We start from the raw sequence: 13735 nt of genomic DNA on the forward strand, positions 1-13735 counted from the left end.
AGTGCCTTCCTGTTTTCAAGAATGATCTTAATCAATATGTGGATGCTCTCACTCAATGAACCTTAAAGCTATGAGGACGTGCTTATATACGCTCCCCTTGCGTCCTCGCAGGATGTTTGAAGACAGCGAAATATTTACTAAAGGAAAATGCGGTGCTGAAACAGGGCACAAACAATCCCGTCCCAGTGCATGATGGGATTTTTAGGAAATGCCAAAACTGAGCAAAGACGCAAACATATCAGTTTCACAGTTTATTATTCATGAATATAATCAGCTGTAAAACAAATAAGCATTATAATTCAATTAAAAAGTGTTTGATAATATACAATATTTACACTCTTGGTCCATGCAATTTTGTGCTTCAGTGACATACAACTCAGGCAATACTTATGAGTATGGTGATTGAAAAATACAACATATTATCAAGTAAATAAATGAGCCATTCACATTACATTTGAGATGACTAAATTATTTATAAAAACAATCTCTACAGAAGGTAAATGTGGCACTTCTGGCAATCTATCATTTTTGTGTGTCTGACTCAATCAGAAAAGTCCACGTTTCATTGTAGTGCGCTCATCATAGCCTGGGCTTGTTTCAGCTCTGTAGAAATCACAAAAAAGAAAGAAAAAAAAAAACCATGGTTACCTCATAATAATTCTAAACTAATGAAACTGTTAGAGAGACTTTATTGTCATTCAGAATACACAAGTGCAAGTGAACGAAATTTCATCGTAAAGGCTTGGCACTGAAATTCAGCAGCGAAATATATGCTCATGTAAACAGTATAAAACAGTTATTTGAATAGATGAAGGACGGACCTGTGAGTAGGACACGGAACTTGTCTGCAGACACAGAGACAACAGTTGTCTCTGAGGAACCCGATTCAGCCCCCTGTGCCTGCAGTTTGAGCTGAATCATCGGTTCATTCACCTCCTTCAGCTCGCTGGAGCTCAGAGTGTAGTCGACGCGCCAGGAAACTGCTTCCAGTCGTCCCACTGAAATCCATTACAGAGCACAATCAGTTTCACCCATTGCTTAATCAACATTCTGAGGCAGAGACAGCACTGATCAACACTATTTTCTCTTCCTCCTTGATAAAAAAAAAGCAAGACTACCAGAACTTCTTACGTCTCAAGCTTGTTTCTCTTAGCTTGTCTTGCAGTGCAGAGTGTTTGTCTTCATAGGATTTGCACAGCCCCGTTGTGTGTTCTAAAAGAAAGATGTTATTTTAAAGTTCAAATGCACATGAAGGTGTCACAACAATTAAAAAAAAAAAACAGTATTAGAAGAAGTACCAAAACTATACAGTGAAGAATTGTCATTTAAAGATGACAGTGGGGAAAAAAAAAGTAACAGCTACTCAGAACTTGAAAAGTAGTGAATGTCAAGTAAATAAAGTGGATATTTTCTCACCCTCGGAGGCTCACCTCAAAAATGGGCACCACCCATCCCAACTATTGTCCATTGTGCAAGAATCTGACCCTTTCAACTACACTCCCTTCCCAGTACACTATTGTATTAAATACCAGTAACACGACACAAAATTAAAAATGAAAAAAGCGCCTATAATGGAACAATAGGTTTCAGTGTGGTGCCTTTGTGTTTGCCTCTGTAAACAGTGGTCTCAGGGGATGAAACTATTGAAAAAAATCATGTGCGCTAGGATCATATCCACATTAAGGAGCCTTTGAGTGTGTGACAGCTGAAAACACACACCCATAATAAAGCAACAGCTTTCATCAAAGTCATTTTCTAGCTGCTACAATGATCATGTTGGCTGCACAGAAATCTCTCACTAGATTCCTGTTATTTGGAGTTTAGGATTTCTTTTTTCCTCTGCCTGTGGGAACACAGCCCTCCATTCATGTAAAGAGACTGAAACTACAGAGATGTAAAAAATATATATAAATAAATTTAAAAAAAAAAACTCATTGTATCAGATGTCATATGAGGCAGCTGAGCAACATTGCAGGTTGTTGTTGATTTTTTTTTTCATTCATTGTCCCAGGTAAGAGACCCGCTTCACTTTGCTGATGTGATGCAGATGCGCGCGCGCGCACACACACACACACACACACAAAATCAAGTAAATGCAAGTTGCTAGGAAATATTGCCACTTATTAAATAAACGTCTGTGTTTTCCACCTTTTTTCTGTTACAACAACAAAAAAATAAAAGAGGTAAAACTAGATTTCAGTCATTAAAAGAAGCCACATTTTCAGAACCTCCAGGAGAAGCCCTGCGGACCAACCTTTAGGTAGGCCGAGCTGCTGCAGCTCACTGGACAGAGATTCACTGTCCACGTCGTGTTTCGCTGCGCTGGAGAAAATGAAGCTCAGCACTGCCACACTGGCTTTGATGTCTCCACTCTCTGAAAGACAGACGGACATCAATGCCATACAAAGTGAGTGGAATACTTGTACATTCATTATTCAGAAGAGTACATAAATAATGTAAATGAAAAGTACCAACAGTGGAATATAACGGAGTATCTTCTACTCCACCAGATCATTTTTGAGATACCAGTTACAAAATGATGAAATATCAATTGCCTGGAAAAAAAAGAAATCTATCTATAGTTTCAACATGTAAGCTATAGTTTCAACATCCTAACATACACAGTAGTTCATTATTCATATTTTTGCCGACTACAAAAGTACACTGATGTTTACATGTTAGATTATCAGTTAATTACTGAGAGAAGCATCTTGTTTTATAGATTTATTTGATCATTAACAGAAGGGTGGAGACTTACCAAACTTTGCGTCAGCTGTAAGCTTTGAGACTTTGTCAAACTATAAAAAAGAGAAGTACATAGAGGGTCTGTGGTGAGTGCTAAAAAAAAACAGGTAATAAATTCAAAACTATGAACACTTACATCAATGCCCTCCCCGACCAAATCCTTCAGTACTTGAGCACAGAGGAGTTTCATCTTGACACTGGACTGTGAAGAGACAGTCAACACGCTTATTAGGGCGAGAAAACCTGCTTTATCATAAATGTTCATCGAATGTTTACTCACTATTTTCGCCAACGTGCTAATTTCGGCGAGCACCCAGTCAGGACAGTCCAAATCCCCGCAGAAACGGAACCGCTGGAACAGATAAAACGACACATTAGGTGAATGGTTATTAAATACCGCAATGACAAAAGCTTAAACACAGGAACGTGTTAGCATTTATATTAGGAATATGCTATTAGCTTAGCCTGCTAGCGAAAGCAGGACAACACATCGATGAAGATTAAATAAAAGGACAGGTCATACCTTTTACATGCCGTGATACTAAACGGCCTCCTAAATATTCTCTAACAAAGCAAGTAGTGGAAAGTAATGTGAAATTGTTGTATGTTTACCATGACTTGTTAGTCAGCTGAGCAGCGGCAGCACCAGCACCGGCACAGAAAGGGTGAACAGGAAGGAAGGAGTTCTAGTTTCTGATTGGACAACTACCGAGTGGGCGGAGCGTCTAACTCACGGGTTATTGGTCCTGATGTTGGCCTCGTGTTGACTTGTACTCAGTTGATCTGGTTGCGTTTTGGTTTATCTCCTTAAAATAGGTTGCAAAGCAGAATTTAAATGACTCTGTGTGTGTGCGTGTGTGCGTGTGTGTGTGTGTGTGTGTGTGTGTGTGTGTGTGTGTGTGTGTGCTGTAGCTGAAGCATTAAATAAATAAATCTACTATACATATATATATATAAATATATATATAAACCCTAAACCCTTGACATATCCTGTATATCTCGTGTATAATATCTAATACATGTAAAATTGGAAGTCAAACATCATCTGTCTATGTCACGTTGGCCCACTCTGACCCTGAATGCTGCCATTGTTATGATTCCTGTATGATCAGAGGCTGATACGGTGACCTCGATATTGCTTCCTCGGGTCACTCTACAGCTGCAAGACTCTACTACAAGGAAACATCTACATGAAGCACAATCCCTTCCCTGAGAGCAGTGCAATACCACAAACAGCAGTATATCCTTCTACTCTGGGGGTCTTTGCTGCTTGTTTTGATGTACTGAGCCTCTCCTCTTATTTAAACAAAGAAAAGTTGTTTTAAATTCAGCTCTGTAGAAGACAGAAGAAGGAGCAACTGATATAATTTGTCAGCACATCCGAAAGTTTGAAAATGTATGCAGCAGTACTGGCACAATATAGTACTGCAAAAGTAGCAAATGTAACCCATGATCCATGTCTTAGGTGACTGGCAGCGTTTCCAAAAACGTGAATCCTAAGTGTACTTGACCTACAAGCCATTTAATTATAGTTTGATGAGACAAGCGACCAACCTGAACTCTTTTGAACTACAAATTTGGAGAGTCTTATTCTCACTTCTGCCCTTATGTGATCCTACATATCATCAACAATCATTAATACTTCACTCTCCTCTTGGAGTTTGATTTTACATTATACTCTCTCTCTCTCTCTCGCTCTCTCTCTCGCTCTCTCTCTCTCTCTCTCGCTCGCTCTCTCACACGCTCGCTCCCTCCCTCCCTCCTCTCTCGCCCTTTTTGCCCAGAGAGCTGTGAACTCCTCTACTTGATAACATGGTCCTCAACATAGACGCACGATGAGACGGTTTATTTGCGTCGTTATTTTTCTCTACTGCGAGTTTCCGTCGGTCCTCAGCGTCGCTCTGGAGTTCATGCCAACGCTTGGATCTCTTAGTGATCCCAGACTTCTTAGCAACGGTAACGTAACACCTTTTCATGTTGATAATCAATGTTTGTAACTCAGTTAAGATTGCAACCTATATCCGCACCGTCACTGTCTGGAGCTGATGGCAACTCCAAACATAACACAGTTACCGGTAATCTACTTTAATCCTTTGAAATCCGCTTGAAACGACATTTGCTGTCAGCACCGAATAATTATGGCTTCAGCCCGACCTCCCCAACATCGGCACAGGTGTTAAAACCGTACCTGCAGGTGTGCTCTAGATCATTGTTCGAGTCTGTAACTGCCCGTTTTTCTTACAGATGTAATCAGTGGAGGATTTGAATACCCTGTGCAACAAAACCACAGTGTGTTTTTTTATCATGAAGATTCTGGTGAGATTTATGTCGGAGGGACTGATTTTGTCATCAGACTAGATGGGGAGAATTATCACATCACGGAGGTGGGTGCTCAGGACAGATCCCTTCTGATCTGATTTTATTTATTTTTATTTTTTTTAACACACTCATGCTTGGTGTTCCTGCCTGTTTTGTTTTTTTTGTTTGCTCCCAACTGTGATTTAGGATTGTGATAAGAGTTTGTGCTCATAATTAGATGCTTCACTGTACAACAGATGGCTTTTACGCTATTGTGCCAGACACAACGGCTGACGTCTGGCAGCGCCCATGAGGGCTTTGTCCTCTCAAAGCCACTTAATTTGCAGCTTCAAGTGAGTGGCGGCTGATTAACTGGGTACATGAGACTCATATACTCTGGTGGTAAAGTTTTTAAATTATAAAAAGATCTACAAATTCTAATACTGCCATCTAGAGTCCACTTTTTTGAACTTTATTTTATTTGACTTCAGAAAAAATATTGCACTCCCTCTTCAACACATCAGTTTTGAATGTTGTATGATGAATGTTGTGTGCACACAAATCTGAGGTGAGGTTTGTCCACTTTAGAGAATGAATGTTTAAGGATTAGTGAATGGTTGATGGGCGGCATGGTGGTGCAGTGGTTCCCTCACAAGGTTCGGGGTTTGAGCCCGGGGTCTTCCTGTGTGGAGTCTCCATGTTCTCCCTGTGCCAGTGTGGGTTCTCTCTGGTACTCCAGCTTCCTCCCACAAAGACTGCAGTGACTCTAAATTAACCGTAGGTGTGACTGTGAGTGTGAATGGTTGTCTGTCTATATTTGTTGGACCTGCGATGGACTGGTGACCCATCCAGGGAGAACCCCACCTTTCTTCTGAAGTCAGCTGGGATAGACTCCAGCCTCCCCACGACCCTTAACAGGTTAAGCGGAATAGAAAATGGATGGATGAATAATCAGCTACTTATTACCAGAGTATTTGTTGCCCTGTTATTTTTACACTAATGGTCAGTGGTAGCCATCATTTATAGGATAATACATTATTGTAAATGACATTTCTTAAAGACACACAAACTGTCAGCTTTAAACCAGCACATAATATCAAGAAACATCAGTTTTGTGGAACATTCCCTCCTTGTCAGACAGTGAAAGGGGCCTTTTAACATATTGTCTGCTGTAATTCACCCACTGATGTCCCCTGCAGACATTTCATCTGAACACTACGGGAGACTGCAAAGAGGTTGGTAACTGATGATTCATGTAATCAATGACAACTTTGAGTGATTGTAAGTTTCTGAAAAGCTCTTCTGTGTTGCAGGGCCCCTGTGAAAATGTCATTACAGTCATTGAGAAGTTTCAGGATAGCTTGTTTGTCTGCGGAACTAATGGCCACAAACCTCAGTGCTGGAAGCTGGTGGGTTTTGATGTTGGTGGGTTTTTTTAAAAGTAAAAATGCTTCGCACCTAATGTCACTTCTATCGAACACATTGCAGTTTGGTGGTCAGTTAGTGTCACCGTAGCAACAGTAAGGCAAAGCTAACTAAAGCATCAAGTAACAGAGGCCTGTGTGTAATTCAAGTGGGGTTTATGGTGTCTGGTGTTGCATTTAGTGTCTCTTTCCATTAAGGTTGTCTCGGATTCATCAACCACATTGTGTTTTTTAATGATTTTCTTTGTCTCTGCAGTTTTCAGCAGTCAACAACCAGTCTCTTCTAGTAGTTGGGAGTATTGAGGGGATGGGCATCTCTCCGTTCACCTACACACAGAATTCCCTATCCCTCCGAGTTGGTATGTTAAATACAGCTTCTTGCATAATCAAAGGCCGTGTTTTTGAAGAATGTGACTCAGTGTTGCCTAGTTATATAATCACATCACACGAGTCGTGTGGGAGCGTGCTGTGCATTGTCACAGAAATACATAATGTAACATCTGCTGTTGCAGAAGGGGATCTATATGCTGCAGCACCACTGGATACTGAAGGGAGTTCCTTGCAGTTCAGGAGAAAAGCTGGCAGCAGAACTAATGTATGGATGTATGACAGCTGGGTGTCAGGTGAGAACATTTTGTTATCATTTCAGTAGTGCACAGTACTATTTTTGTTTTGCTTCCCTGTTAAGATCTCGTTCTCCTCCAGAGCCTACATTTATCTCTGCTACCTGGGTGAAGAGGAAAGAGGACGCTGACAATGAAAAAATCTACATTTTTTTCCGTGAAAAGAACTCAGACCACAACCCAGAGGCAGACCCTTGGATTTCCAGAGTAGCAAGAGTTTGCAAGGTACATCGGAGGTCGGGTCACTCAGCTGTGACTTCACCACTCCCTGAATCTGCTTCAGCTGGAGGATCAAATTAGCATCAAACTGATGCTTGTTAAAGTAACATGAGATGTAGATGCCTATAACATTGACCCAGAAGGTGAATCACAAGATAAAACAATGGCAAGACAGCTTCATATTACTCATTCTGGCTTGTGATGGTCTTTGAGGATGACAGTATGCCAGTTTTTCTATACCACCAAATCTGATTATGAATATGCTCATATCAAATAACTCATGGGTTAATGCACTTCTGGTTGCAAAGTTCAGCTGAAAGTGCACAGTCCCGGTGTGATACTATCAAATCATTTTGCAGATCGATGAAGGCGGATCAAAGAGGTTCTTCCAGAACATTTGGACATCGTTTCTGAAGGCCCGACTCATCTGTGGGTTTCCTGAGGAGTCACTGTATTTCAACCGTCTCCAGGATATTTACGTGGTGCACGCCGAAGACTGGCATGACACAAGGGTCTACGCCCTCTTCTCAAGCAGCTGGTTCGACACTTTCCCTTCCCTTTAACTTTAGCGAAATAAACAATTCACTGACTAAGTAACACAGAGAGGCCCTAGATTAAAAAAAGAAGGCTCAGCATTTCTATATGGGCTTGGAGACAAACAATAAGTGGTAGGTTTGGAGTCTCATGTGACATCTTGGATCAGGTTCTCATGAAAAAAAAAAAAATAGGGGTTTGATCATGTAAGCAATTTTTTTAGATTACACAAAACAAAAGAATTAGCCCTCGAATGTCTCCGGGCAGTTAAATGGAAGTGGGGTATGACACACATTATGAAAATACAGTGCACATGATGTGATGATCCACAAGAGCTTTCTTCTTACTGCTGTACGCAGCCTTAGGCCTGTTCAAATGTAAAATGGAAATTCTGTATGTGATTTAACCTCCTCTATAATGGAGAGCTTGGCACATATTATTGATTGGTTTTGACCATCTTGACCTCCATCATTGAGAAAATACAGTTACGTACATTGGAAGGCAAAATGCAAGAGCTGATGCTTTTAAAATGCTGTTTTAACTGCATTTTCTCTCTTGACATAAAATGAGAAAAAGCTGTTAAAACAAGAGCAACTGTATCATATAATAGTGTATTTCTTGGAGATATGGCTGGGGCAACAGACAAACCAGCCAAAAGAAAACAATCAGTCAATCATCTTGATTTATACAGCACCAAATTATAACAAAAGCCATCGCAAGGCACTTGAAACAAAGAGCAGGTCTAGAACCTTTCTCTTTAATTCAGATGAAAGAGACCCAACATTCCCACATGAGTAAGCACTAGATGACGGTGGCGAGGGACAACTCCCTTTTAACAAGAAGAAAGCACAGGCGTAACTGAGCTCAGGGTGGGCGGCCATCCGCCTCAACCGGTTGTGGTTGACAAGGGGAGGAGAGAGATGGGGCTGGGGGTGGAGGGGAGAGAGAGGGGTGGGGGGGCAGGGGGATAAGAGGTGAGAGAGATGGAGGGGTAGAAAGGAGAGAGAAACACAGGGCCAGGGCTAGAGAGTAAGTGGTCCAACGACAGGAAGCCATCAACCCAACGTCTGCAGCCCCAGGTGACCTGCAGGGCGAGAGAGCACAGACAAGAAGTTTAGGTTAATGGATGCATTGATACATGCAAATGTTGTGGATAAAAATGAATAGAAAGAGAGAGGAGGAGAAAGCTCAGTGCATCATGGGAGTCTCCCTGTAGTCTAAGTTTAGAGCAGCAGAAACTAGGAGCTGGTCCAGGATAAGCCTGACCGGCCCTAAATATAAGCTTTATAAAAAGGAAGGTTTTAAGCCTACTCTTAAATGTAGAGAGGCTATCTGCCCCCCGGACTGGAGTGGAGCCTGATACTGTAACTGAAGGCTCTGCCTCCAATTCTACTTTAGTGACACTAGGAACCACAAATAGACCTGCGTGCTGGGAGTGTAGACCATTAAAAGCTTTAAAAGTGAAGAGAAGGATTTTAAACTCTTCTTCTGGATTTTACCAGAAGCCAGTACAACAACAACAATAATCCTAACCCACCCTTCACACTATAAATGTTGTTCAGGAAAACCAAGGAAATGAGGCAATAACAGACTATTTCAGATATGTTTACTTTGCATCAAAGCTAACTGGATCTTATTTATCTTCTAGGAACTCTTCAGCAGTTTGCATCTACACAGTGGAAATGATTGAAGAAATATTTGAGAACTCAACCTTCAAAGGCTACAACAAAGATATCCCTAAACCCAGGCCGGGAACTGTAAGGAACTATGTTGTTGCTAAGTTGCTTTAGGAGGGGTTTGAGGTTTTTCTTTTTTCTTTTTATTTCCACTTCGACTCGACTCAAGTTATCCCCCCAGTGTGTCACATGTGGTTAAGTTGCGTAGGTTTATAAAAAGCATGCATTATAAAAATGGGTGGACACGTGGAAATTATGTGTCACTTATCCCTGTCAAGAATGATTTAATGTTCCCAGCTCTGCATCAAGTCTGTGGTCAACACTGTTGTTAGGGAAGGCCACAGATAGGAAATCAACAAAACATCCTGCTTGAACCGACAGAAAAAAAATCTATTTATATCAAACCATCCTTTCAACTTATGAATTTGAAAGTAAAACACAATGCGTCAATTCTTTCAGTGCGTGAAAAACAGCAGGAGCCTGCCGCTCGCCACCGTTAATATAGTGAAGGATTTTCCAGAGATGAGTGAATGGGTCCATTCTGTCCACCATAAAACTCCCTTTTATGTGAGCAACTACAACTACACCAAGATAGTTGTGGACCGAGTCCAAGCAGCAGACCAGCGCATGCACAACGTCCTGCTTCTAGCTACAGGTATGTCCCGTTCTTCAGCTTTGCTGTCTGTGTCTCACCGTCTTCAGTGGATGTATTTAGGCCTGTTTCTTGTCCTGACTCGACTTTTAATCATGCATTGCCTGTGACCACAATGAGGAACGATGGGCTAAAAATATCTTGCAGACGCCATTGTTCCTGACATGGCTATTTGTGTTTGTTTTCCAACAGACACTGGGAGGATCCATAAAGTCTTGGAGGCTGGCTCTGAACCTTTCATCATTTCACAAACACAACTACCCACTCGCTCAGCCATACACTCCATGAAACTAGATTCCAAAAAGGTACAGTTAATTTAAAATACCATTTCATTGTATTGTCAGCTTTGTTGTTATTAGAGCTTTTCAGCTCGTCGAAAATGAATCATGTTTTACGTGAAAGTGGTTGCTCTTTGAAGTCTTGAAATGCTGCTCCATATACTGGTAGAAAGAGCAACTCAATGGTCAGCCAGGGAAGATAAATGAGCTTTTAGCAGCTAGGAGCCATTTACTTCAGGAGATGCTGCAGCTAAAAGCGGAGGAAAGGTTGGATCTACATTCACTGGGTTTAAATTCATGTTATAATGGCTGAAATGCCAACTGGATGTGCAATGATTTCCCCCATTAGCAACTTTATGGGGTGTTAGACTCACAGCTAGTTGCACTTCATGTACGGATTTTGAAAGTTTAAAGTGACATGTTTTTCTCTTCCTTCACTCAGAAAAAATTAATCGTGGGCTTCTCTGAGAAAATCTCTATTGTGGACCTTGAGAGTTGTCAGGAGTACAACAAATCCTGTGAAGATTGTGTTCTGGCCCGGGACCCATACTGTGCCTGGACTGAAATGGGATGCACCCCAACAGTCCTGTAAGTGAAGATTTTTAACATATATCTGTACTACAGATGAAATATTGATGCAAAATAATTACAATAACAAGACAGTAATTATAAATTCAAGTGGGCGTGGCGGGGTGGTGCATTGGGTAGCCCTGGTCCCTCACAGAAAGAAGGTTCTGGGTTCTCTTCATGTTTGTGTGGCTTCTCTCTTAGTGCTCCAGCTTCCTCCCACCTGCCAAAAACATGCTCATTAGGTGTAATAGCCCCGCGATGACAAGCAGATGATGATGGATAAAGTCAAGGTTTTTCCAAGATTCATTGTGATGTCTTATAACTGCTTTTGTTTATTTTCACAGTGGGGGCTTTCAAGATATTATTGATAGACAAATAAGTGTGTGTTCCACATCAGCAACAGGTAAATAAATGATGACGCAATCATGTCACACACTGGCAAAAATGGTCTTATTTTTGTTTCATTTGAACTTAAATAATTGTTTTGGGTTTTGTTTTGGTTTTTTTTAGAAGACAGACAAGCAAACCGCACCAAACGGGACACAATTTCAACAGAAAATCTGAGGACTGTGCACTCCCTCCCTCTGGGTGTCCCCTTCTACCTGTCATGTCCGATAGGCTCATACCACGCTGTCTACACCTGGAAGCACCAAGGCCAGAGCAGCCCATGTCTACAGATGCAGTCCAACTGCCTGCTCCTCATCCCTTCCATTGCAAACACCAACTATGGCAGTTACGAGTGTGTCTCCAAAGAGAAAGACTACATCAAAGTGGTGAAAAGATATCATCTTGCAAAGCCATTAATCAAAGTTATGAAGAACATCACCAAGATTGATATCCCCATCAGAGAAAATAACGCTTCAGTCCTTCTACCAAGGATATCGTTGATCACGCTTGGATTTATTGTTGCGGGGTTTTTAAATTGAATGCACAAATAATTGCATTTTTTTTTCTTAAAGTTTTTTTTCTTTTAAATCTAGCATCAACCCTCTCATCCTGTTGCTTATCAGGATCGGGATGCTCATAGAAACACCAGCGGAAACTCCTCGCTCCATTGATCAAACAGGAAGAGTCGTGCTGGGAATTCAAAACCTTATTTGTGCAAGCACTTAAAGAAAAGTCCAGTTCAGTCGAGCTGTGGCCAGGAGTAGGAGCCAGAACAGGAAGGCTGAAGTGGTAAAACAGCGGGCTACAGTGTAAATATTTTGAAGGGCCTGATGATGCCTAAATAGAGTTTGTTTGGCTAAATGGACAATCACTCAGCGTTGTGCGTCCTCCATGAACAAGGTTGCAGTCAGCGATAAGCGCAAGCGAAGGTTCACTCAAACCATTAAAATGTTGTGACGATGACTCGTCAGAAAGCAGCACATAGATGTGGTCTCGTGGCCGTAAAGCGTCTCTGCCTGTCCGTTCCACTTGTAACAAGTGGTTTCTGTCAGACTGTTAGCAGATGGGTGGTTACCAGCACAAATTACAATGAATTTCCCTGCTTTCTTCACACCCTTCCCTCAGGGGCGTGGGAGGCATGCGGGTAAAGTGAAATGAGGGAGGAAAAGCTTTACTACAGTAAAGACGCCTTGAAATGAACCGTCACCTCAGTTACTAGAAATAGAAGTGCAGATTTCAAATGGTTGTGGAAGGTTTATTTATTGCTTGTACAAATTTGGCACACGCTCAAGTTTTCAATAAGATATTTTTTTAACCTGTATAATTCTTGCAAAATGTTTCAATTGCTTAACCGTGTTACATTTATTATTTAAATAGTGTATTTTTGGTACGATCTTAACATTTATTTTATTATATATATATATATTATTCTCTTTTTTCTTACTTTAAAAGAGTCCATATAAGTTATTTTTCTATGTAAGTATTGTACTAATATTGCCAGTAAAGCTAGTCTGTTTATTCTAGAGACATACCAGTCTTGCATCCTCTTGTGTGAAAGTAGTTTACCCATTTCAGGAACAGGTCATTCCTTCATTAGACATGTACAGACAACACTTAAAGGATCTTTAGCTTTAATCTGTCTTCTTCCGGGATCTAACCTAATGACGCATTTGAGTTCATCTTGTGCACGTAGGAGAAGAAATCACAACAAAACTACACTTTGCTATGTTTTTGGCTGTGATTTGCTGTAATGTTACAGTAGCAAGAAAACAGTGAGCATCACAAAATGATGATCATCTAGACGTGCTCAGTTTTAAACAGCGTGTCTGTGGTTTCTTATTCACGCCAGTCATCTGTAGTATTGGAAAACATTGGCTTATAACTGAATACAATTTATGTCTAATGACATATCGGTCGCACCCATGTACACACCCTTCAGTTGCATCAGTTGTTTTCATCTGAAGTCAAAACATAAACTCGGTGAGAAAAAAATCGGGCCACTCACTGGCTGCTGTCAGGCCACATGAATTAACAACTCCTGGTCTCAAGTTAAGCCGGAGCTAATGTGGCAGGGAATGTCTGCCGGTGGCTTGTCGCTGTGAGTCATTGTATTTAGTTTCAGAGTATTTTGTTATTTGTTCAGGTGATGTGAAGTGCCTGAACCAAACTATTTTTCAAGCACAGTGAACTGCTGTATCAAAATAAAACTGAGTTGGCAGACTTGTCTTTGAATTTATGTTGTGTAGTTTCGCATCACTTATTGGATTTTCATCAGCCCTAATTTAAAGAGCACTTGCAGAATTCCCATCCACTTTACACACAACAGCTC

The 13735-nt window shown here is 41.0% G+C and overlaps 2 protein-coding genes across 4 annotated transcripts; one reads left to right on the forward strand and one right to left on the reverse strand.

Moving 5' to 3' along the window:
- Nucleotides 1-247: 247 nt before the first annotated feature.
- On the reverse strand, nt 248-3435 carry commd4 (COMM domain containing 4). 2 transcript variants are annotated; one of them, XM_086207807.1, is made up of 8 exons: nt 3358-3435; nt 3026-3097; nt 2882-2947; nt 2759-2798; nt 2255-2374; nt 1132-1212; nt 822-998; nt 248-603 (listed from the first exon to the last, which is right to left on the reverse strand). In XM_086207807.1, the coding sequence occupies exons 1-8, from the start codon at nt 3358-3360 to the stop codon at nt 563-565; spliced, it is 600 nt and encodes a 199-aa protein (XP_086063933.1). In that variant the 5' UTR covers nt 3361-3435; the 3' UTR covers nt 248-562. The 2 variants fall into 2 exon arrangements, with proteins under 2 accessions (XP_086063933.1, XP_086063934.1); XM_086207808.1 differs by having other exon boundaries at nt 3269-3375.
- Nucleotides 3436-4505: 1070 nt separating this feature from the next.
- Nucleotides 4506-13642, forward strand: sema7a (semaphorin 7A (JohnMiltonHagen blood group)). 2 transcript variants are annotated; one of them, XM_086209065.1, is made up of 14 exons: nt 4506-4701; nt 4990-5129; nt 6243-6278; nt 6357-6452; nt 6724-6826; nt 6980-7090; nt 7173-7315; nt 7669-7847; nt 9492-9600; nt 9979-10174; nt 10364-10476; nt 10892-11037; nt 11364-11422; nt 11530-13642. In XM_086209065.1, the coding sequence occupies exons 1-14, from the start codon at nt 4581-4583 to the stop codon at nt 11943-11945; spliced, it is 1968 nt and encodes a 655-aa protein (XP_086065191.1). In that variant the 5' UTR covers nt 4506-4580; the 3' UTR covers nt 11946-13642. The 2 variants fall into 2 exon arrangements, with proteins under 2 accessions (XP_086065191.1, XP_086065192.1); XM_086209066.1 differs by having other exon boundaries at nt 4685-4820.
- The last annotated feature ends 93 nt before the right edge of the window (nt 13643-13735 follow it).

This window comes from Aulostomus chinensis, chromosome 7, assembly GCF_037954235.1.
Source record: "Aulostomus chinensis isolate RoL2024-O1b breed Wild chromosome 7, RoL_Achi_v1.0, whole genome shotgun sequence".
Classification (NCBI taxonomy): domain Eukaryota; kingdom Metazoa; phylum Chordata; class Actinopteri; order Syngnathiformes; family Aulostomidae; genus Aulostomus; species Aulostomus chinensis.